Here is a 25,150-nt window from a genome sequence, read left to right on the forward strand (position 1 = left end):
TGTCCTACGGTATTGCTGTGTTGAATGATGTGTATTATTCATTCAATAATAAATAGCTGCCCTAACTGCTACCTGACAGGTTGATGTGAACCGACTGTTGGAGCGATGCAGAGACAGGAAGGAACGGCCAGCGGCAGGCTGGGGGAGGGTGGCCAACCAGCACAGCGCTCTCAGGTACACACTACAAACACACTACACAAACGTTTACTGGGCGCGAGCAGGTCCACGCAGCCCACACACACTACACAAAGCCAACACACACTACACACACGCGTACTGGGCGCGAGCAGGTACACGCAGCCCACACACACTACACACACGTGTACCGGTCGTGCACAGGTACACACCGCGCACACACGTGTAGTGGGGGTGAGCAGGTACACATGGCCCACACACACTACACACACACACTGCGCACGTGTGTGGTGTAGGAAGTGGAGTGATCGGGGACTCTGCATACTTGTTCGCTCCTGCAGGCCTGCAGTCTTCCCAGCCCTGGTGGTAATATTTCAACAATGATGGGCTATAAAAAATCAAGCTCTAACATATATCTTCTAGGCTTACGAGGATCACCCAGAGCCAGTTTGTTCAGTTCACTCAGAGGCTTGAAGTGTGTGGTGTGTTTGTGTGTTTGGGGGTTGGAGGGCTAGGGTTGTGGGGTTTGGGGAGGGTTGGGGAGGGGGGTGGGGGGGTTCGTTGAGCTCAGTAGTCTGCAAGGACTAGACCTTGGCACCACCGGTGCCAACCTGCCCTTTGTGTAAAGTTCAGTTCAGTAGTTAAAAGCGGTCTCTTCCTCGGGCTGCAGTCAGCCGTCCCAGAGAGGAACCGGAGAACCCGTAGGCAGGGTGCTTTAGTTCTCCATAAGAGAAAGAAAGGGTTTGGGCCAGAACGGCCGGAGAAGCGAGGTGGTTAGTTGAAAGATGTTCCACGTTGTAAAAAGCACTGTGAGTCCTCTGTTGTTTTACTGCATCGATAGAAGAGGTACGGTGGGTCGTCAGCGCAGAGGAAGAAATAAATAAATGGAGGGAGGGGTGGGGTGGGTGGTTGGGAAGCTGTTCATAGCCCAAAGCTGTAAAGGGGGGGCCAATGGTGCAACAACAACAACAACAACAACAACAACACAACAACCAACAACAATACAAACTCCATCTCCTCCCATCAGAGCTGAATCATGTCTGCCCCAGACTGGGCCATGTTCCAGTGGAATAGGTTCTGGGGTGGGTGAAGGAGGGACAGATTCTGGGACTCAACACAGGTGGAGATTATATGTCCTATTACTGAAGTGCCTTTAGCCTTAAGTCCCTGCCTCTTTGTGTGTGTGCGTGCATGAATGCGTGTGTGTGTGTGTGTGTGTGTGTGTGTGTGTGTGTGCATGTGTTGGTGCATGTGTGTCTGTGTGTGCGTGGCATGTGTTGGGATATAACGCAGTGTCCAAGGCAGGTATATTTGACCCGGGGGTGTTGTATGGTTATTGTCCGGGGGGGGGGGGGGGGCGGGGGGAATTGCAGTCCAGCGGTATCTCCTGTCTCACTGTCCGTCCGTCCGTCTCACTGTCTCTGGTAAAACAAGTCAGGACCGCTCCTGAGCCTCACGCACGGCGCTCACTTGCACGTGTGCACGTCGTACACGCGCACGCACTCCTGGCAGCTGACGTAGCAGCACCAGTGGAAGATGCAGTGGCACTTCTCCTTGCGCTTCTCAGTCCGCGTGTTGTGGCCCCGCCCGCAGCACAGCAGGTCGCAGCCCTCGATGCCGTGCGACGACACGTTGCACACGCGCTCCCGCGTCCCGAAGGAGCCCGTCTCGGGGTTGGGCTCGCAGAAGTTGGGCGAGCCCTCGTAGTAGACCAGGTCGCGCTCCGTGGGGTGCTTGAAGAAGGCGTACTTGGCGCGCAGGGTCTCCACCCAGCCGCGCGACTCGCGGTGCTTCTCCACCACCATCTCCGAGGCGCTGTCGTACTTGTCCTTCAGGTAGTCGCCCAGCATGCGGAAGTCGGGCTGCGCCCACCAGCAGGTCTTCACCTCGCAGCTCCCCGACAGCCCGTGGCACTTGCAGCGCAGGTGCATGTGGTCCAGGATGGTCTGGGAGGAGGAGGAGGAAGGGTGGAGGAAGAGGAGGGAGGAGGAAGAAGAAGGGGGAAGAGGAGGGTGGAGCAGAGGAGGGTGGAGGAAGAGGAGGAGGAAAAGCAGGATGGCGGAGGAAAAGGAGGGGGGAGGAAGACTTGTAGTTAGCGATGCGAGGCTCAGAGTTATACAGTCCCTCCCTAATGTGTCGCTCTGCTGCTGCAGGATGAGCTCGTGACAGAAGTCAAACAAAAGGAGCTGATGTGAATAAGTGTGAGTTGCAGCGGTTTCCTCGTTCCTCCATATCTGCGTAACCTCTGCTCTCTGCGGACTAGTCCGTCCACATCAAGGCGAAATCAGGTCGATTTTTGCATCGTTGTCAATTCACAGGGATTCAGTAACGTCTAAAGGCTGAGATCCTTGACTCCGCGCAAAGGACGGGTCTTTAAGAAGCAGAACAACACACCACTGTTCCCAGGCAGCTGGGAGAACAGAAGCCAAGGTGCAGCTTCTGATTCCCTCTGAAGTTGCTGGCTTACGCGCCAGGACGCCCGCGGCCATGTTTTCACCTCCCTTTTTTTTTGTCCTGCTTTAAATCGAGCGGCTATATTTAGCTGCAGAACCCTCCGGGTGGGGGTGGCACCACCTCTGGGTGGGGGTATTTGTGGCGGTGGGTGTTGGAGGTTGTTATCATGCACGGAGGGTACATTGCTATGACATCATGTCCTAAACACGTCACGCCAGCAGCGAATCACTGCTCGCCCCTGGGCGAGAGAGAGAGAGAGAGAGAGAGAGAGAGAGAGAGAGAGAGAGAGAGAGAGAGAGAGAGAGAGAGAGAGAGAGAGAGAGAGAGAGAGAGAGAGAGAGAGAGAGAGAGAGAGAGAGAGAGAGAGAGAGAGAGAGAGAGAACCGTTCTCGCTGGTCATGCCACTCCTGTGGTCTGTGAGCTCTCGGGTCTGAGCAGATCAAAGAGCTGTCTCCTAGGCCGTGTGGTCTCTGAGTCTTCTCTCCCTCCACCCACACCCCCCACCCCGGGTGGGCGCCCCCCCTCACCCTGTCTCTCTCCGTCTCCCACAGCCCCCAGTGATGGTTTAAGTCTGCACGGATTCCCTTCACTTCCCCTCCACTCACTCCCTGTCTGTCAAGGGGACTTTTTTCATTGCGATGCAAGGCATGAAAGGTGTGGTGGGGGGTGGGGGTGGGGTTGGGCCAGGTGGAGGTGACGCTCAGATCGGTAATTACCCAGTCATTCAAAGTGAAGTGTTACTTTTAACTGAATTGTGTGTACAAGTTAAACAGGGCAGTCCATGCCTGTCGTGCTTCCACTGCGCTCCACAGAACAGGAGCTCTGCAGATGGGCCTTCCCTTGCGTCGGGGCTCTGGCTTCCTGTTTGGCTGCTGGTCTAGGTGGGCTGGGTGCTGTGCTATGATGACACCGTCAGCAAGACACCAGGCCAACAATGAAGGGATTCATTGTAATGGGTTAATCAAAGTGTTGCTACGCCTATTCAAGCTCTGACCTGTCTCCTTGACCCGTGTGTGACCTGTGTATGCATACACCGTTCTGTGTGTGTGTGTGTGTGTGTGCGTGCGTGTGAGTGTGAGTATGTGTGTGTGTGTGTGTGTGAGTGTGAGTTTGAGTGTGTGCATGAGTGAGTGAGTGAGAGAGTGAGCCTACCATGGGTGTGAGTGTGTGTGGTTGCCTACGTGTCTGTGTGCGTGAGCATGTGTATTCGTCTGTGCGTGTGCGTGCCCACCGTGCGTCCGGCCTCGTTGTTGTGGCGGTTCATGGCGGACCGGGCGTCGGGTCGGTTCTCCCGAGCGTCGGCGAACTCGCGGGACACCAGCACCCCGAACTCGGCGTCCTCGCTGCAGCCGCCCCACTTCCAGCCCTCGCCGGGGGGGCCCTTGTGGTGCGAGTCGCAGCCGCACATGGTGGAGGTCCCCTCGGAGCAGGACCGCGTCACCGCGAAGGCCACGCCCGCCGACGCGATGGCGTGGACGAACGCCGACTCCCTGGTGGCTGAGAGGGGGAGGGAGGGAGGGGACAAGGGAGCAAGGGAGCAGAGGAGAGAATAAAGGAGATGGGGATAGACAGACAGACAGACAGGCAGGGAGGGATAGGATGTAGAGAGGGAGGTAGGGAGGGGACAAGGGAGCAAGGTAACAAGGAAGGGAGAGGGAACAGGGGGGAGAATAAAGAAGATGGGGACAGACAGGGAGAGAGGGAAGGGAGGGAGGGAGGGAGGGAGGGAGGGAGGGAGGGGAGGGTACGAGTAAGGGGACAAGGCAACAAGGAAGAGAGAGGGACAGGGGAGAGATTAAAAAAGATGGGGACAGACAGACAGCCAGACAGACAGACAGACAGGGAGGGGAGGGAGGGAGATTATGTCAGTCTTTTAGCTCATCATCCTGGACACCCACACAAGAGTGCCATGTCCCGGGGCGACCACAGGGCCCGTCATGCCCCATCATCCCCAGGAGGAACATTCCTCTGCGTGATGCAATGCCTCTGAAACACGAGGCCCAGAGAGGAGACGCTCCTCTGGGGGAGGGGCGGTTCGGCTCCTGACTCCCTCACGCCCGCACCCTACCCGACCTCACCTGCTGGACCCCCGGGGTCACAGGCCGACAATGAACTACAGAGGAGAGACATGACCCCCCCCCACACACACACACGCACACACAGTGTCACGGCCCCATTGTGGCCGTGTCAGAGAGGACTCTGCCTCCCAGTAACCTCTGTCTCCCAGTAGCCTCTGCCTCCCATTAGGTTCTGCCTCCCAGTAGCCACTCCCTCCCAGTAGCCTCTGCCTCCCAGTAGCTCATTCTGACCTCCTGAGGTGGGCTGCTTTGCATGTGGATAGTGTTTCAGGAATGTTGCCATCACCCCCTACACACGCACACACATTTACACACACACACACACACACACACACACACACACACACACACACACACACACACACACACACACACACACATTTACACATTCACTCACACAAACACAGACACACACTCAGCCCGAGGCCTACTTGTGAAACTGAGTCGATAGACGATCTGTTTTGTGTGAGTGTGTCTGTGTGTGTGGGTGTGTTTGTGTGTGTGTGTGTGTGTGTGTGTGTGTGTGTGTGTGTGTGTGTGTGTGTGTGTGCGTGTGCGTGTGCGTGTGTGTGTGCGTGCGTGCGTGTGTGCGTGCGTGTAGAGGGATGGAGTTACACCTTCTTTGAAGGCAACAGCTTATTATGTAAGCGGACACCATTGTGTCCCGATCGCCGCACACTTACCGCCGCTCACCTGTTTCACTATATGTGTACGGAGAAATGCACATGCACGTGTACACACACACACACAGCCACATGCACACACACAGGCACACACACACACACACATCCCAGGTAGAGCTGTGAGGGTGGCTGGTCGCTCCAGTGATTGTTGGTCGTTCAGTGAGCCGGGAGAGAGTTCTCCAAACGCATGCAGACATCGGCCTCTCTAACTGATGCTGCTGTACTGACCTATAAGCACGGAGGCTTTGAGTCAACGAGGATGAGGGTCTCAACGAACGGCAGCCAAAGGTGACCATTATCATTGTAATCCATTTTACTTCACCCAAACGTAAAGCATGTAGTCATTTCACCTGTTTTTATAAAGAAATGTCGGCACTTATGATAGGGTTTAAATATGTTCTTTCAATAAATAACAATCATATCTTCTTCCCAAAGCCCAGACTGGTGCAGCACAGACTGGTGTAACACAGACTCCTGCAGCACAGACTAGTGTAGCACAGACCGATGTAACACAGACGTGGTGTAGCACAGACTGGTTAAGCCCAGTCCCATGTGGCACAGACTGGTGTAGCACAGACTGGTGTAGCACAGACTGGTGTAGCACAGACTGGTGTAGCACAGACTGGTGTAGCACAGACTGGTGAAGCCCAGCCCCATGTGGCACAGACTGGTGTAACACAGACTCCTGTAGCCTAGCCTCCTAAAGCACAGACTCCTGTAGCCTAGCCTCTTAAAGCACAGACTCCCGATACACAGACTGGTGGAGCACAGACTCCTGTAGCCTAGCCTCCTAAAGCACAGACTCCTGTAGCCTAGCCTCCTAAAGCACAGACTCCTGTAGCCTAGCCTCCTAAAGCACAGACTCCTGATACACAGACTGGTGGAGCACAGACTCCTGTAGCCTAGCCTCCTAAAGCACAAACTCTTGTAGCCTAGCCTCCTAAAGCACAGACTCCTGTAGCCTAGCCTCCTAAAGCACAGACTCCTGATACACAGACTGGTGGAGCACAGACTCGTGCACTACCGAACCCGACCTCACACCCTCGCATACGGTCTCGGTTGCGAATCCCCTGTGAATGCCCGTGCGACGGGGAGGACACGGTCCAGGTCGGGCGTCCCAGCCCCCCGGCCCCGCGGGGCCGTGCCAGGCCGACACAACGGGTGCCTGTGAACCCCGGGCCCCCGGGCCCTGGCGCGGCTCCGGCTACCTGCTGGGCTCATCAATCCACCTTTGTCTCTCTTGTGTCACGCCGGGTTAGCGTCACAAAGGGCCCAGCGACTCGCGGGCCCTCGGCCCTGCTCAGCCCGGAGCTGGCGTTCCCTGGTCCCCCCCCACCCATCCCCCACCTCCGACACACCACCTAACCTTCCAGCCACCCCTCCGCCAACACGCTCGGCTCAAATCCCCTCCTCCACCCCCTGAGCTGACCCGGACGTAGAGCAGGGAGTACAGCAGGGAGTACAGCAGGGAGTAGAGCAGGGAGTAGAGCAGGAGTAGAGCAGGGAGTAGAGCAGGGAGTAGAGCAGGAGTAGAGCAGGGAGTAGAGCAGGGGTAGAGCAGGGAGTAGAGCAGGGAGTAGAGCAGGAGTAGAGCAGGGAGTAGAGCAGGGAGTAGAGCAGGAGTAGAGCAGGGAGTAGAGCAGGGAGTAGAGCAGGAGTAGAGCAGGGAGTAGAGCAGGGAGTAGAGCGGGAGTAGAGCAGGGGTAGAGCAGGGAGTAGAGCAGGGGTAGAGCAGGGGTAGAACAGGGAGTAGAGCAGGAGTAGAACAGGGAGTAGAGCAGGAGTAGAGCAGAGAGTAGAGCAGGTGAAGAGCAGGAGTAGAGCAGGGAGTAGAGCAGGGGTAGAGCAGGGAGTAGAGCAGGAGTAGAGCAGGGGTAGAACAGGGAGTAGAGCAGGAATAGAACAGGGAGTAGAGCAGGGAGTAGAGCAGGGGTAGAGCAGGTGAAGAGCAGGAGTAGAGCAGGGAGTAGAGCAGGGAGTAGAGCAGGAGTAGAGCAGGGAGTAGAGCAGGGGTAGAGCAGGGGTAGAGCAGGGGTAGAACAGGGAGTAGAGCAGGAGTAGAACAGGGAGTAGAGCAGGGGGTAGAGCAGGGGTAGAGCAGGGAGTAGAGCAGTAGTAGAGCAGGTGTAGAGCAGGAGTAGAGCAGGTAGTAGAGCAGGGGTAGAGCAGGGAGTAGAGCAGAGAGTAGAGCAGGGAGTAGAGCAGGCGTAGAGCAGGTGAAGAGCAGGAGTAGAGCAGGGAGTAGAGCAGGGGTAGAGCAGGAGTAGAGCAGGCGTAGAGCAGGGGTAGAGCAGGGAGTAGAGCAGGAGTAGAGCATGGTTTAACCAGCGCTGCCGCACCGGGCTGCTGGTGAAAGTGTTTCAAGTTGTGTTTTGAGTCAATGAAACTGCAACTCCTCCCTCCTTCATTCACTCTTGTCTTATTTCCTTGTTCCTTTCCTCCCTACTTTATTCCCTGCTTTGATTCATTCCTCATTTCTTTCCCCCGTTTCCTCGCTTCCTCCCTCCCTTCCCTTCAGTCCTCCTCCCAGTCCTTTCATTTTTAGTTTCCTCCCTCCTGCCCTCCTTCTTCCATCACCCTTCCTTCCTCCTCCCCTTCTTCCCTCCCTCATGTCCTTCCTTTCTCACATCCTCCCTCCTCTCCCTTCCTCGATTCCTCCCACCTCGCTGCAGCCGGCATGAGGCAGAGAGATCCCCTTTCAGCCTGTTTGCACCACAGAGTCAAAAGGGCGTGTGAATGTGCGGCCCGTGGGAGCTGGGACTGTGTGAGGCGCGCCGGGCTTCATGCACAGCAGGGGGCCAGCGGAGCCCCCCCTTCTCCTTTCTATTGCCTGTAATCTCATTTGGGGTCTCCCCTCCCGCTTTATTTGACTGGGAGAGCTGGTTGGAAGCTCACACTGGCACATCTCTTCAGTGCCGAATCCTGTCTCCCCTCTGACACACACACACACACACACACACACACACACACACACACACACACACACACACACACACTCACACACAAACACACACACACAGAGACACACACTCAGACACACAAACAGGCAGACACAGAGACACACACACACACACAGAGGCACACACTCAGACACACAAACAGACAGACACAGAGACCCACACGCACAGACACACACAAACACAGACAGACACACACAGAGACACACACCCACACCCGCACACACACACACACACACAGACAGACACACACACACACACACACACACACACACACACAAACAGACAATTGACAAGGCCAATTCATTTCAAATCACCAGCAGCAGAGTGCGACTCCCAACACATGAACTGTTGGCGCATAATGAAGTGTGTTTCGGTTAGCCTGATGATAAGCTGGCTGGCTCTGTTTCCTCAGCTCATCGGTCTGTGCTGGAGTTCTTTCAAAGACTCTGCTCCAGCTGAAACATTTGACACCTGATTAGGGCATGATCTTTTTTGCCTGCTCTTTTTTCTCTCTTTCTTCCCGGTGCTTGTTAGTTCTTGTGCGCAAGAGTAAACAGTGGTGGGGAAGCCAGGGCAGAGGACCTCAAAGAGCAGCGAGGTGGAGGTGGACCGCAGGGGAGCGATGTGTCGGTGCTTGCGTTCCGCGCCTCGTTCCTCAGCGCTGCTGTCAAGGTGTAAATTAGCGGGATTGCTGTAGTCGACGTTCTCTCTAAAACCAGAGGCTCTAGGCTAAACATGGCCAGCTACAGAATGTTTAATTGCCAACAATAGTTTATTCTTTTTCTGGTGAAGCTTGTTTATCTATCTTTTCATCGATCTAATTACATCTTTACATTAAATACTAAATAAACAAATGACAAATCATAGCTACTGCCTAACTGTCTGCCTGTCTGGCTGTCTTTCTTGTCGGTCTGTCTTGTCGACCTGTCTGTCTGTCTGTCTTTCTGTCTGTCTGTCCCTCCCTCCCTCCCTCCCTCCCTCCCTCCCTCCCTCCCTCTGTCGGTCTGTTTTGTCAGTCAGTCAGTCTGTCTGTCTGTCTGTCTGTCTGTCTTGTCTGTCTGTCTTGTCTGTCTGTCTTATCTCATTAACTGGTCCTTATCGTCCTATAAGGCGCATTAGGCCATTGGGGAGGGGCCTACCTTTGTCCAACACGGGGCCGAAGATGGCCAGGTTGTCCTTGATGGTGGTGCAGTTCCAGCGCCGGCCCCTGAACTGGTGCTGGCACTCCTGGATGCCAAGCTTCACGCCCTCCGCCACGCTGGGCATGATCTCCATGTAGTTGCGGCAGAAGCGCAGCTGCTTGGGCACCAGGCCCGGGATGGAGCCGCACAGCAGCGGCTGGGAACCCAGCGACGAGTACTGCTGCCCCAGGGCCAGGGACCTGGGGGGGGGAACACACCGGGTTAGGTCAACCGATACCTGTGGTGAGGGCATTTCATTGAGGAAGAGCATGCTAGCACACTCATTGGTGGGAATTTAACCGCTTCATTTGTTTAGTTTGGTTGGGGTCGGCTTGGCTCAGGGGGTAGGGTGGACAGACATGTAACTGGAAGGTTGCTAGGTCAATCCTCGGCTCTTAGTCAAGTGTTGAGGTGTCCCTGAGCAAGACACCTCACCCCTATCTGACGAGATGGCTGTTGCCTTGGATAAAAGCGTCTGCTTAATGCCCTAAAGGTAAAATGTACACTTTGCAACGATACATAGGAAGTTTCTTAGATCTGACTGTTTTCGTCCCTGTTAGGATACATTATTAGCTCTTTAGACAAGGGTATGAATGAGCTCTTGCGTGGTGTCTGTTAAATCACAAACAACCCACATTTGGCACGACGCTGGTATTGACTGCGTGTGGGACGGGCTTTAGATTTCCAAAGAACACAAAGTGTATGCTGGCCTCTTAACGGGGCCTTACAAAGGCCCTGGTGATGTGTCACTGAGGGCCCTGCGAGAGGCTGTAGGTAACCCTGTTACTTCCCTTCTTCATATCCACTGTTAACGGGCAGCGGTGTGTTGCCTACATCCATTTACATTCAGGGCATTCAGCAGACAATTGTATCCAAAGTGACTTGCAAAAACTACATTTGTCCGAAGAAAGTGAAACAATATATCGCTGTGTAGTAAGGATGTTCATAGAAACACGTGCAAAGCACTTACAATCGCTAGGTTATCCCACTCCCAATATACGCCAAAGATAGCTAGGATAAGATGCTACACAATGCTGGGTACTTTTAAAGTGCATGTTGTGACAAAAAAACATGCCCTAAAAAATGTACACACTTATACATCTTACTTGATGCTGCCTTCTTATCCGTTTCAGTAATGAATCACTGCCCTGTAGCTCCCTGGACTCTCTTTTGACTTATGAACTTCATGCAGTGGACTTTAGAGTGCCTGTTCTCTGTTCACTGCCTTCTTCACCCACCCATCAAGGCGGCGGCTCATCGCTCCACTTTAACACACGGATGTGATCTACTGGTTCTGACTTCTTAAATGTTCCCTCTGGTAGAACGTTAAGGCATCGCACGCTTCCCTGATGACCCTGTGAGACAGCAAACCAGGGGTGTGTGTATGTGTGTGTGTGTGTGCTTGTGTGTGTGTGTGTGCGTGTGTGTGTGTGTGTGTATAAGTGTGCATGTGTCCGTGCATGTGTGTGGTGATACCCCGCGGGTAAAGAACATTTTAATATGGAACATCTGAAGGGTTTTGTGCCCGGCGATGCTGTGTTGATAATTGGTGGTCTTCCTCCTCCTCTCTTTGCTCCTCCTCTCCTTTGGAGGAACACAACGGTGCAATGCTAACGGATGACAAACGAAGGCGCTGCAGTGAGGTGTTTCAGCCGACGGGCTGAGTCTGATGTGCCTACACAGGGATCCATAACCACAACAGAGCAGCCGGCCGGCCGACCTGCCAGAAACCATTACCATTTCATTGAGGTAATTAATTTAACTGCTGTCGTTTTTCTCTCTGAAAGAGATGAGGGAGAGTGGAAGGTGTGCCGTGTTTTAACACGTCTTCAACGGGGACAAGCCCCGACTAATTTGCCGCTTCAGAATCGACTGAAGACTACTGTTGTTTATTTACCCCCTGAGCACGGGTCAATTGCACAAATTAAGCAAACATGCCTTTGAGAGGGAGAGATACACTGAGGTGTGAGAACTCTGTGACAGATTGATGTGTGTTGTGTGCCACATATCCAGGATCTCACTGGTTCTTCCGGGATCGTGGCGGCAGTGTGTGTGAGTTGTAGAGGAACAGAGAGAGAGAGAGTGAGAGAGAGGAACTGTCAATCTTTGTTCAGTGTCAAGGAACTTGGCCATTGTTGAACAAACCGCTCTAGAGCTCATCACCGTGCACGGGCGTGCGTGAACATGTGTAGACGTGCGTGAAGGTCGCGAGCGTGGGCTGCGCCGCCCGAGGCCCTGTGAGGATCAGGGTGTAAGGAGGGGGCGGGGGGCTGGGGTAGACAGCTCTGATCAGATCAGAGTCTACTTGGGATGACCTCAAGACCCCCTGCAGGGCGCAACCCAATCACGGCGGCCCGGGACCCTGAGAGATGAGTGTGTGGGGGGGGTCCCTGTGATCAGCGATCACAGGGAACAGAAAATACCCCCTTGACACAGGTCCACAGCTCAGGTACACTTCTGCTTTCTACACAAACCCCCCCCCACCAAACTGTGTCACACACAAACACACACACACACACACACACACACACACACACACACACACACACACACACACACACCGACACAGTGAAGTGCAGGTGAGCCCGGCATTTCCCAGAACTGGGCTCCTGATGAAGACGGAAGGCTTGCAGCCGACGCTGTTGCAGCTTGCTGTGGAGCGTCTCAACAGTGGCACGGCGTCAGCGATCAGAGGAGCATCACCCCGGGACTCAAGAATGTAATCGTGTCTGACGAACAGGGAGGCGAAGCCGGTGAGGATTACTGTCTCGTTGTTGTGATGTCATAAACGAGACACAAGGCCGAACATCCCTCCCCTGTTCGACTTGAAGGACGGCGCCTCCTTCAACGTCAGCCCCCGTCCCCGGTCTTCAACCTGCCCCACGTCGTAACCCTGTGACCTCATCCCCCCCCCCCCCCCCCCACCCTCTGGTGTCTGATGGGCGGGATGACTCCGTGGCATAATTACACCGTCTAGCTAGCTGGCTATGCTGCTGCCCATTCATTCCCGCTCAAGGTGGACCTGCGTGGAAGTTCTCCTTCTTTGGACATGTTTCTGTAACAGCCGTGAAAGACGTGTAGAGGCGTATCTCGGAGGTGGACGACGTCATGCCTCTTGCTTTCACTCCTAAACACGGAGAGGGCGACCCCCGTCCCCTGGTCTAAGCAAGGAAACACCTGAGAACCCAGAGCCCATGGAGAGCTTGGATGAAGCCTGGCGGCGTGTTGAGGTGCCAGCTGACACCGGGGCTTAAACCCTGATTGAGGAGGGATCTCTCAGGTAATGAATTGTGTAACCGCACAGAGCTTTGTGGTCGGCGAGAGCGTGTTCGGGCCCCAGAGGAAGGTGGTGTTTGTTAAGGAGGAGCCCGGTGGCAGATGAACACATGAAAGCGGCAGTTTGAGGCGAGGTGCTAATAACGGTCTTAACCTCAGGAAGGAAGAGAGCCCTTGGCTGCAGAGCCGCATTGTGCAAATACACACGCACGCAAGACACGACAAACACACACTCCTATAAACACAACACAACACACACGCAACGCACACACACTCCCGACAACACAACACACACACTCCATGCAACACAATGCAAACACACTCCCAACAACCCGACGCACACACTCCCGACAATACAACACACACACACTCCCAACAACACAACGCACCCACACACACCCAACACAACGCACACTCACTCCCGACAACACAACGCACACACACTCCTAAATACCCAACGCACACACACTCCCGACAACATAAAGCACACATTCTCCCGACAACACAGCGCACAAACACTCCCGACATACACAGTCTCAACAACACAAAGCAAACACACTCCTAAATACAAAACGCACATACACATACCCGACAACACAACGCACACACTCCTAACAACACAGCGCAAACACAATCCCGCCAACGCAACGCACACACACTCCTGACAACACAACGCACAAACACTCCCGACAACGCAACGCACATACACTCCCGACACCACAACGCACAAACGTTCCCGACACACACGGTCCCAACAACACAACGCACACAGCGCAACACTTCCAGTTAAGCTTAGATTGAATGTAAATGTAACAGTGTTGTGTGTGCGTTCAGAGTCTGTGTGCAGCAATTGTTTTGTTGGGAGTCTGTGTGTGTGTGTGTGTGTGTCATCCCCACTGAAACAAGAAAGGTCAAGATGGAAGATAACCTAAATACAACAATCCTCACCCCCCCCCCCCCCCCCCCCAGTCCTCCCCCCGGGGGAAGAGAGAGGGGAGGTGTTGGTGGGGGGGATGAGGGTTGTTGTAATAAGTCCCCGAATGAAAAGGCAATGGAAACCACAGAAAGCCAGCAGTGAGCACAAAGGGATTCCACTGCACACCTCACTGGGAGACGCACAAACACACAAACACAGCCTCCCAGTCAGGTATGTAGCGGGTATTTTTAGAACAAGGATCTTCAGTGGCAGCCCCACCCGAGCCTCCTGTGAAGTCACTAACGCACCCCCCCAACAAAGGAATGGACCAGTAGATTTGTAGTCGATAGAACTTGTGCGAGTCTATTCAATCCATTTGGGTCAGCATGGTGCTCGGGAGGTAGAGCGGGTTGGCTGGTAACCGGATGGTTGCTGGTTCGGTCCCCGGAGTGTCGAGGTGTCACTGAGCAAGACACCTCACCCTGACTGCTCCCGACGAGCCGGCTGTCGCCTTGCATGGCTGACTCCGCCGTCTGTGTGTGAATGTGTGCATGAACGGTTGAATGTGAGGCAATAATTGTTAAAGCGCTTCGGTTAGAAAAGAGCTGTATAAATGCAGTCCCTTTACCATTAACGGTGCCATATGCAACGCCAGCGTTCTCCTTTATACGCTCAGCCTTTGACACAGGTCGAGGATCTAGTCAGGGTTTGTGTGTAGCGAGGGCTGTGGTACAAGGGCTCGGCATTTGGCACCTGTAGGCCGCTGAGCGATGGGTTCTCCCCCTCGTCGCGTCACGGCCCGAGGGCTGGAGACTCGCTGACCCTCTGAACCCGCCGAGCAAAACATGACACCTGTGACCGCCCCGCCCTGAGCGCTGGGAACCGAGTTCATGACCAGAGACCCTGTGTGCGTGTGGGTGTGTGTGTCGGTGTGTGTGTGTGTGTGTGTGTGTGTGTGTGTCTTTATACAAGCCTGACAATAGATGTGTATGGCTGTTTGTGTGTGTACGTCTGAGTGCATGCGTGGACTTGTGTGGACACGTGTGTGTGTGTGTGTGCGTGCGTATGTATGTGTCACCCCCATGGGAGCAGGAAAGGTCTAGATGGAAGGTCACCTGACACAGACTGGAATGTCCCTTTTTAAATCTGAGTGAAGATAAGACGACTTTGGGAACGAACAACAAAGTGCGTCACCTCACACAGAATGCCCCGGTGTGTTTTTACATAAATCTTTGGGCTCAGTGAGATCCGACGTAGCATGGGGGTGGAGGGCCACAGGCCCATGAAGCTGTCCTCCGTCTGGGGACAGGCGGAGCAGGTCCAGACCTCCGTGGCTTAGGGTTTGAGGACAGTCCTGATTATGAGGGCTGGAGGTTTTCCTAATCCGGGACATTCCTTTGAATCGGCTGTGACGGACCGCCAGGGACTCGTCGCAGGAAAACACGGCAGGAAATAGTTTCTTTGGGTCTCGTTTAATTATGTTCTTTTAACCGCGAGGGGAAAGCTCTCTGCCCTCCTGTGTCTGTCTGTCTGTCTGCCTGTCTGACTGTGTCTGTGTGGATATCAACTTTAGTAGGAAGAAGCTTTTGCGTGTTTGTATTGATTATTTGGATGGGTCGTGTTTGGCGGACAAAGTTCCTTGCTTTCTGTATCGCTGTGTCTTCTGTTGAAGCGACACGTTTCCTCTGAGTATGGACGGCCTTCAGATGTATGGAGAAGGGAGAGACAAGCCTTCAGGTGTATGGAGACGGGAGAGACCGGCCTTCTGGTGTATGGAAACAGGAGAGACAAGCTTTCAGGTGTATGGAGACGGGGGAGACCGGCCTTCAGGTGTATTGAGACGGCAGAGACCGGCCTTCAGATGTATGGAGACGGGAGAGACAAGCCTTCAGGTGTATGGAGACGGGAGAGACCGGCCTTCTGGTGTATGGAAACAGGAGAGACAAGCCTTCAGGTGTATGGAGACGGGAGAGACCAGCCTTCAGGTGTATTGAGACAGGAGAGACCGGCTTCCAGGTGTATTGAGACGGCAGAGACCGGCCTTCAGATGTATGGAGACGGGAGAGACAGGCCTTCAGGTGTATGGAGACGGGAGAGACCGGCCTTCAGGTGTATGGAGACGGGAGAGACCGGCCTTCAGGTGTATGGAGACGGGAGAGACCGGCCTTCAGGTGTATGGAGACGGGAGAGACCGGCCTTCAGGTGTATGGAGACGGGAGAGACAAGCCTACAGGTGTATGGAGACGGGAGAGACAGGCCGACCTCGCGGTACGGTCCCCCTTCAGGTGGATCGAGAGAGACAGGCTGACGTGGTCTCTCTCTCGGTCTCACGGCGTCTCCGCCGCCCCCACCGCGGAGTCGTCCACCGACAGACGGCTGATGGGGAACACTGATAGTTCGTCTGCACGTCTGAACAAGTGAACTTATTTCATTATGGAAAATTAATAATGTTAGCTTAGCATGGCGGTGAGCCGGGAGCTACCCCACCCCTAACCCCCACCCCCCGTGCTGGGTGTGTGTTTCGGGACGGCTCCAGAGTCCGGGGTGGCGGTCTGCTGTCTGCCAGGCCAGGAGACAGCAGTACACTCTGAACTCCTCTAATCTCTCCTCTATACGTCGAGATGCGCAGGCTCAACCTGTCAGAAACACCCTGAGGACAAGAAGACCAGAATGAGGCCCGAACAGAGGCGCCCTCGCTCACGCTCTCTCTCTCTCTCTCTCTCTCTCTCTCTCTCTCTCTCTCTATATTTCTCTCACTCTCTCTCTCTCTCTCTCTCTCTCTCTCTCTCTCTCTCTCTCTCAGAGCTGCTGTGAAGAGACACTGCCATCAGAATCTCAATTATAACTCCGCGGTAGAGAGCGAGATGAGAGAGAGACAAAGACCTTGTGGGGGGAGAGAGAGGAGTAGTAAGTGGGCCACGGAAAGTTGCGGTGCGGCGCCTGAGGATGGGGACTTTTATTTTGGCGGAGGCTGGAATGCGCGGCTCCTCTCTGTGTTTTTGTTGTCGTTTTGTTTTTCTTTTGGCACGCTTTTGATTTGCAGTCCAACAGCTCCTGGCTGATCTGATAAACATGACAGACCCCTGACTAATGTTCCACCAGGCTTGTTCTCTTCCTTTCCTGTTCTCTCTCTCTCACTCTCTCTTTCTCTCTCTCTCTGTCTCTCTCTTTCATGCTGTCTCTCTCTGTCACTCTCTCTATCTCTCTTTTATTTTGCTTCTTTCACTCCCCCCCCCTCCCTAGGCTGACACCAGGTAGGGGGACTGGAGGTATGGAGGAGTAAACTCTGAAGCAGCCTGTCACCTGTACGAGGGAAACCTGCCTGGGTGGACTGGAAATCAGTAGGGAATACTGGGAGTATATCGTACAGGTGCTGGTCTTTGTGGGGGGGGGGGGGGTATTAACTTTGATTAATAACTGTGGCAGATATTTAAAGTATTGCTTGCTTATGAAAAGGGCAGAGATTCTGTTATGTTTCTGTATGTATCAGTCCGTTCTTCTATGTTCTGGTTTCCCATTAATTCCACCTAGTTTTCTATTTTATTTAATAATGATAACCAAATAAAACAAGGCTTGGTTGTGTGATCAGCCCCATAAGATACCTGAGGGGGACAGAGGGAGAGACAGAGAGAGGCTGCAGAACAACAGCAGACGAGAGCGAGAAGCAGAGAACGCAGGCAGGCCTGAACCATTCCTCATCAGCTATTTACTCATCGTTAGAATTCCAAATGAAACAAAATTGCTTCATAAAATGTTCCATCAAGCTGGTTCACAAAACAGACATGTTCACGGTCAGTTACAAATGGGATAAATATCCTCCCTATAAAATAAATAAATGTAGATACAATTGTTCAGATTTCACCTAGACTCTGCATAGCCTCCCCCCCACATCCCTCTTACGCACCTAATGTATGTTGTACGTCCTGGCACTTAATGTACGCACTAATTGTATGTTGTACGTCCTCGCACTTGCATGGCGTAATAAAAATATTGCTTAGCATTCTGTAGCATCCTATCCTATCTATCTTTGTTGTATAAGGGTTTAATCTACCGATTGTTAGTGCTTCGCACTTGGTTCTATGAACAACCTTACTGTACCGACAGCGATATATTGTTGTTTCTCTTTCCTCTGACAAATGGACTTATTGTAAGGCGCTTTAGACAAAAGCTTCCGCTAAATGCCCTGAATGTAATTGTAAAAAAATTAAGGAAACTGTAGATAGTAAAGAATGAAGTAAAGAATTAATCGTTTTAAACACAAGGAGAGGCCGCGTCCCGTCAGCCTCAGACTGCTGATGGATCTCTGTGGTGTAATCTGGGGGCCGGCTCACCTGGGGGGTTTCCAACAGGTGTGAGGCCTTATCCCTCACAGCCGCTGGAGAGCCTGCCCTCTACTCCCAGCGAATAATTAGCTACTGTGAACACGGCAATCACACACACACACACTAACACACACACACACACACACACACACACACACACACACACACACACACAAGGTAGAGAGCCCCCTCAGGTGTGAGTGAGGGCAGAGAGAGGCTGTCCCGCTGTCCTCTAATGACCTCCCTCTCCTCTCCTGTCATCATGGCCGCTCCAGGCTTTGAGGACCGGCTGCTGTGTTGTTAGAGCGGCTAATCGTCCAGGGCTACGCCGCCCGGACTTTGTCATTTCTCTCTCCGACGCCGTCACCGGTACACGGCCCCCTTTGCTGCCGGGCTGAGACCAGGAATCCCCTCACTGTACTCCTGCTCCTAGTCTGAAACCACTCGCTCTTTGAACCTCTCTCAGCCCAGCGGGGGGTTCCCCCCCCCCCCCCCCCCCCCAACACAAGCATGCTGACTGAAGGTAAGCGATCGTAGGGCTGCTGTAAACCGCGGATACACGGCCCAGACGTCCCGTCGGATCGCACTGATCCACGTCTGATTGGTCTTTAGTGAAGGAACTGTGAGTCTGTAGTGTACGCAGCACGACTCTGTTGAGCAGAGACAAGGAGCAACAAACCAGGATGGGATCATGTGTTCAATATGGAAGTGAGCCGTCGCAAACCTAACCCCAAACGCCTGGGGTAACTTCGGTCTGCAAATCGACGCACCTGACCGGGGTTAGCTCCCCAGGTTAGTGGTGGATAGGAAGGGGTTAGCTAGCTGGGTTAGTGGTGGATAGGAAGGGGTTAGCTAGCCGGGTTAGTGGTGGATCGGGAGGGGTTAACTAGCTGGGTTAGTAGTGGATCGGGAGGTCTCTGACCGGGGTTAGCTATACGGGTTAGTGGAGGGGTTAACTAGCCGGGTTAGCGGTGGATAAGGAGGGGTTAGCTCGCCGGGTTAGTGGATCGGGAGGTCTGTGACCGGGGTTGACTAGTTTGGTTGCTAGGGGCGAGCCAGTCCTTCGGTTTGGATGTCCCAAATGGCAGAGGACTGCTGTTATCTTTGACCCTGGCATCGCTACAGACTCCAGCCATTGATGCACAACCCTACAGCTTCCTAAGAACAGCATTCTTTGGGATTTCCTCCCCCCCCCACCCCTTCTTCTCCTCCTCCTCCTCCTCAGTGAGGATAATGCCTGGACATCCTTGATCTTTTCACACAGGACTGCAAACGGAGGGATTTTCTCTCGTAGAAAAAAAAATCATTAAAGTGATCCCTTTGCCATAGGTGGGGGCCTTTTTTAGGTGAAGCGGGGGGTGGGTTGGGGGGGGTGAAGTAAAAAAGAAAGAGAGGGTGGTGGGGGGGTCAGATAATGACATTCCGGAGACCGGGAGATACACCATAGATCTCCCCATTCAAGCCACTGGCGCTGGCCTGTGCAGAGACTGCAAGGGCAGCCTCTGTTGGCCAACTGCAGATCGCCGTGCCAACGCGCTCGCCAGGAACACGCAGGCCTTATGAATAGGGTCCCGGCGGCCATGTTTACCCCAGCCCTACTGTTAACTAGTGCCCTTAAACTACCGGCGGCCATGTTTACCCCAGCTCTACTGCTAACTAGTGCCTTTAAACTACCGGCCGCCATGTTTACCCCAGCCCCACTGTTAACTAGTGCCCTTAAACTACCGGCCGCCATGTTTAGTCCCCAGCTCTGCTGCTAACTAGTGCCTTTAAACTACCGGCCGCCATGTTTACCCCAGCTTTTAACTAGTGCCTTTAAACTACCGCCCACCATGTTTACCCCAGCTCCACTGCTAACTAGTGCCTTAAAACTACCGGCCGCCATGTTTACCCCATTTCCACTGCTAACTAGTGCCTCCAAACTACCCGCCGCCATGTATACCCCGGCTCCACTGCTAACCAGTGCAACGGTTTGCACGATGTTAAGTTGGGGTTTTGCAATGCATTAGGTTAGGCTTTTTTTCATGAAAAAGCAACTCAAACCTTAATTAGTGGTTCAAACTGAGGGTTAAAAGACCTTTAAGGAATGTTTACCAAACCAGTTGAAAAACTTTTTAGAAACCATTTTCTGTCCTTGTTCAAGCCATGTAGTCATCTTAGACGTTTGTCTTGATGAAGAAGTGATATTCAACCATAAACTATTTATTAATTATGCATTAGCATTTGCATTGATAGTTGTGATTGATTATGAGAATACAGTCTGCTACTGTTTTGGCTCACCCCTACACACAGCGCTCTCTGTCTCTCTCTCTCTCTCTCTCTCTCTCTCTCTCTCTTTCACACTAACTTATACAAACATCATTCTTCTCTCACATTTTTTTAATCAAATGTTTATAATATTCAAAAAGAAAAAGTTTTGCGGAAGCATTTCAACAGGATTCCAGAATTCATCTTTGATTCTAGGGTGTTTTTTCTAGTTACACAAGTGACTTAACTCTGAAAGACACACACAAACATAAGAAGGTCATCTAAAGTCCCCCCTGAACCAGGAGAGCACAATGAGGGTCTGAATACATCAGTGTCCGGCATATGGACACTGAGCTTTGCTGTGACTGGAGGATCGATGCCTCTGCAGGACACTATATCGACCACATGTCAGATAACGTTGTGCTCAACACCCCGCAACCCCTTAGTTAAAGCACATACGCTCACGCCTGCTGCATGCACGCACACACACACACACGCACACACACACACACACACACACGCGCACACACACAAACAATACAGCGCTGCATAATACAGAACCAGATGACGTTCGTGAGCTGAAGGGTTCATGCTCATCTGAGATCTCCTGAAGCTCCTTCACAGCTCACCTCCTCACCCCCCCACATCCTCACCCCCTCACCGCATGGTGTACAATGTAAGGTGAGCTAATATCAAACATGAGAATCCTCTCTTCTCCCCCCCCCCAAGCAACACACACACACACACACTGCTCCCCCCCCAAATTACCCCTCCACACACACTCTCATGCTGCCTCCCCAACTACACCCCCCCAGCCCGACTCTAGGATTTATGAGCCGGTCATCAGCCCCCCAGGACAGATGCTGCTGGAGTCTCTCTCTCTCTCTTTCTATTTCTCTCTCTCTCTCTCTTTCTCTCTCTCTCTCTCTCCTCGTTCCCAGCCGACCTGGGACTGTGGCCCTATCAGGGCTCTTTCCCAATCTCGACGTCATCCCTATTCCCCCCCCCCCCCGACACGTCCCAAAAAAAGATGATGCGTGTCACGCAAAAAAAAGGGAAGAAATATCAAAGGTGCTCGGCATTGTTGGGGCTCGAACCCGACACCCGTGTCGCGATGTCCGGGTCCGCGGCAGAAGACCTGCAGGTGATTCTCAGGCACACAGACACAGAGATCCAGGGCCCCTTTGTCAGCACTGTCTGACAGGCTGGTGGCTCAGGGGCCGCTGGCTCCCAGGAGCCAGCTGTGAGGAACGGCAGGGAGTGTAACCCGAGGGAGAGAGGGCCAGCCGGCCGCCATTAACACCGGCTCCCATTAGCCCTGTGGCCGGGGGCCTGGCGGGGCTGCGCTCTGCGGACGACGAGAGGAGAGGCTGGTGGTTTGGAGCGAGCGGCGCTGGGACCGCATGCTGGGAAGGCTACTTATAGAGGAGCAGGGCTGGAGGACGGAGCACTGCGGTGTGCACGCCGCCGCGGAGACACAGAACAGCTTTATCGCACTCCAACATAAATATCGCTATAGAAAAAAAAACGTTTCGGGTTACAATTAGGGCCCCTTTTTTGCGCTCTTTTTATGTTGAACTTGTAATGAGGTACACATCTAAAGCCAAGCCAAACAGAAGCGAGAGGATTGCAAAAAGACTAAAAGCGCATAAGCAAGAGAATTCAAGAATTTAAAAAGACTAATATTCCCTGTTACATTATAATAAGCTAAATTAGTTTGTAGTGCTTCTTTTGTTGCAAACATAAAAAAAACTGACAAAATTGTTATTCAATCACAATTAATAATAGTTAATAAAGTAGTCAACACTCAGAGGGCAGCCTTAGAGTACTCAACAATAAGGGGAGATTTGTTTCTTTCAATAATCGATAATGATAGTTTTAAATCAGCACTGGGAGCCAAACCCATTTGTGTTCGGAACTGATCCACCATAAAGAGCGAGAGGAACGGCAGAGAACGCCTCTACACACTAGAGCAAGTTCAGAACGATGGCGCTCAACCTATAACTCACCAGGACTGAACTAATTACAGGAAATACTACACGACTACATAATGTAGTCGTTATTTAATGTAATGCAACAGAGAGTAACGTAACATTACTTCATCAATTCATCTGTTTCCAGAAATAATAATTAACAAATTATTTGTGACTTGATGGGTGACAACATTGTTGTCAATGTTTCTGCGCGATAGAAACCTGATAGGTCTGAAAACGCAATTCTTCCTGAGAGTTTAATCTACTTTTGTCACACAGCTGGGATCCTTTTACAACCGGGGCAGCATCCTCTACTAAATATTCCCTGGAAAAACGAACTGTAAAATCCATACAGAAATAAAACATAAATTCTGATGTATTCAATAAACCACCTTCCTAAATGAAGCGGACTGTTGACGATTCATTATTTCTTTTAACATGATATATAGACTGGAGCAGAGGAAAGAACAGCAGGGTTTTTCCAGTTCCACCAGTATTTGAGGTTAAGATTCTTTGGACTGGACCAGAGAGCGAACATTTTCCACCAAGTCTCCCGAAAAGTGCGCATTCTGCCCCCTCAAAATGATCATTTGACCGGAAAAAAACCCAACCTTCTCCCCTCGTCCGTGCGCTACAGCACTGGTCACATGCAGCGGCGGGGAGCCGGGTACTCACCACCAGATGGGATAGCCTCCAAGCACGCGAGCTGTGGACAGCCACACACACATCATATATCCAAGCAGGTAGAATTCCATGAGGGGACCCTGGCAGGAAGCAGCAGCGTGGAAACGGATCAATACATAGAGATCCCCCCGCTCGTGGAGGTCCTGGCTCCGGGAGGAGACGAGGAGGAGGCGAGGAGGTCCTGATTTGTCGGATGAGAGGGACAGAATGTAGACGGGATTAAGAAGAGAGGCAGCGACGCGCTGAGCTCCTGTTCTCCTTCTGATCCTCCTCCTCTGGCTTCTTTGAGTCTGGCCCCAAAGTGTGTCTCCTGGTAGTTAAGAGAGTAAGTGTCTCTCTGTTACTAACACGCGCGCACACACACTCACACACACACTCTCTCACACACACACAAACACACACACACTCACACACACACACACCTACCCGTCCTCTCCTTCCCTCCCTCTCTGAGGTTCTTCCCTAAGGTAGATATCTTTTTCACTCTCTCACTCTCTCTCTCTCTCTCTCTCTCTCTCTCTCTATCTGTGTGTCTTTCTCTCTCTCCCCCTCCACTTTTTTTCCCTCTCCTGAGGACGGCTCATCCACAGGCCCGATATTAAAGGGGGGGAGGACTGGGGGAAAAAAGAGAAAGACAGAAGACGAGCCAGGTTTGGAGATGTCAGCCGGCCAGCCAATCACAGAGCATGGCCTTAGGTTAGCAAAAAAATTATTATTCATTCCCATCTGTCAATCACACGCCACCCCCTGGTAATGTGGAAAAGAAAGGAGGGAGAAGGGGAGGGAGGGAGGGTGGCGAGTGTGTGTGTGGGGGGGGGGGGAGGGGGGGTTGTGCAACAACGACAGTGGGAAGTATAAGGTGGGACAGTCAGAAGGAGAGGTACAGTTCACTGTCTGACCCTCATTTCTTATGGGATTAGCCACAGAGCTGATGGACCTGTGTGTGTGTGTGTGTGTGTGTGTGTGTGTGTGTGTGTGTGTGTGTGTACGTGTGTGTGTGTCCTGGTTCCTCCTGCGCTGGAGGGCTGAGATCCTGGGGTTGAACGGCAAACATTAGCTAAGTTGATCCCGGAGAGTTGACTTCATTTTGTAGGGGTTGCGCCCTGACTAATTGATCCCTATACGTGTTTATACAGTGCACACACACACACACACACACACACACACACACACACACAGACACACAGACACATGCACACACACAAACGCACACACCGTACACACAGGCACATACACGAACACACATGCAAACACACACACACACAAACGTACAGACATGTACAAACACACACCGTCCACACACACACACACACACACACACACACACCACCAGTCTCGAGCTCACACAGGGATTCATTTACAGTGAATTTTCCAAATGGTTGCCCCCCCGCCCCGACACGGAGGAGATAAAGGACGACACAAAGCCCTGACGGAGGTGACGGAGGCGGCGCCCGGCAGCACCGCGCTGGTTAGCGCTCAGCGGCCCCAAGGCCACACTTTGCTCCGCTCTTTTTTTTACACCGCGACCATTGTCATTGTGATGGGCTGTGGGCCCAGGGGGAGGAGGGGGAGATGCAGGGAGGGAGCAGGAGGAGGAGGAGGAGGAGGAGGAGGAGCAGCAGGGGGGGGACACCAGCGATTGGCCACGGCGTGAGCCCCGAGGAAGCGGAACACAAACAAGACGCGACGGAGCAGACGGACGGTGCGGGCCGCGGCGACAGGAGGTTCTGTCGGTTCTGACGGTCCTGAGCCGTCGTCACGGAGATAACAGGAACAACGGCGCTCTTCGTCTGCAGACAGCGTCAGTGCGGCTCCTCTTTCGAGACCCTGAACACCTCAGTGCTCGTGATTCATCCGCAGTCTCTGGTGTTTCTGTGTCGCGTTTACGGCCCCTATCTAACGCGCAGGACAAAGCATTTCTGCGTGACGTGACTTAAAGCCGCTTAAAGATATACGTCGTAGGGCACGGTGGAGCTGTGTGTTAAGTCCGGGTCGGAGGGTCTCTGAGGTTAAACAACTTACAGAAGTAACGTTACAGCCCTCAGGCTGCCCTAGGGAGGACTTTAGACTCAATGCTTCAGCTGTTTTGTCCATCGATTCTTCATAGCAGCTCCAGAAACGCCATCTTTCACCGCTGGTTCGACGCTACGCTCCCACCATCTGCAATGCGCTTTTGAGCAATTCTGTTTGCACGCATGAATGAGGTTAAGCATCGAACTTGGAGCACCAAGAATGTTTTAT

The 25,150-nt window shown here is 52.9% G+C and overlaps 1 protein-coding gene across 1 annotated transcript; it reads right to left on the minus strand.

Moving 5' to 3' along the window:
* Positions 1-1,601: 1,601 nt before the first annotated feature.
* Positions 1,602-22,980, minus strand: wnt3 (wingless-type MMTV integration site family, member 3; the record flags this gene model as incomplete). Its single annotated transcript, XM_079756566.1, has 4 exons — positions 1,602-2,081; positions 3,821-4,086; positions 9,450-9,691; positions 22,901-22,980. 4 exons carry the CDS (start codon positions 22,978-22,980, stop codon positions 1,602-1,604), a joined length of 1,068 nt encoding a protein of 355 aa, XP_079612692.1.
* Between the last annotated feature and the right edge of the window lie 2,170 nt (positions 22,981-25,150).

The sequence above is a fragment of the Pollachius pollachius genome (genome assembly GCF_949987615.1).
Source record: "Pollachius pollachius genome assembly, chromosome: 19".
In the NCBI taxonomy this organism is placed as follows: domain Eukaryota; kingdom Metazoa; phylum Chordata; class Actinopteri; order Gadiformes; family Gadidae; genus Pollachius; species Pollachius pollachius.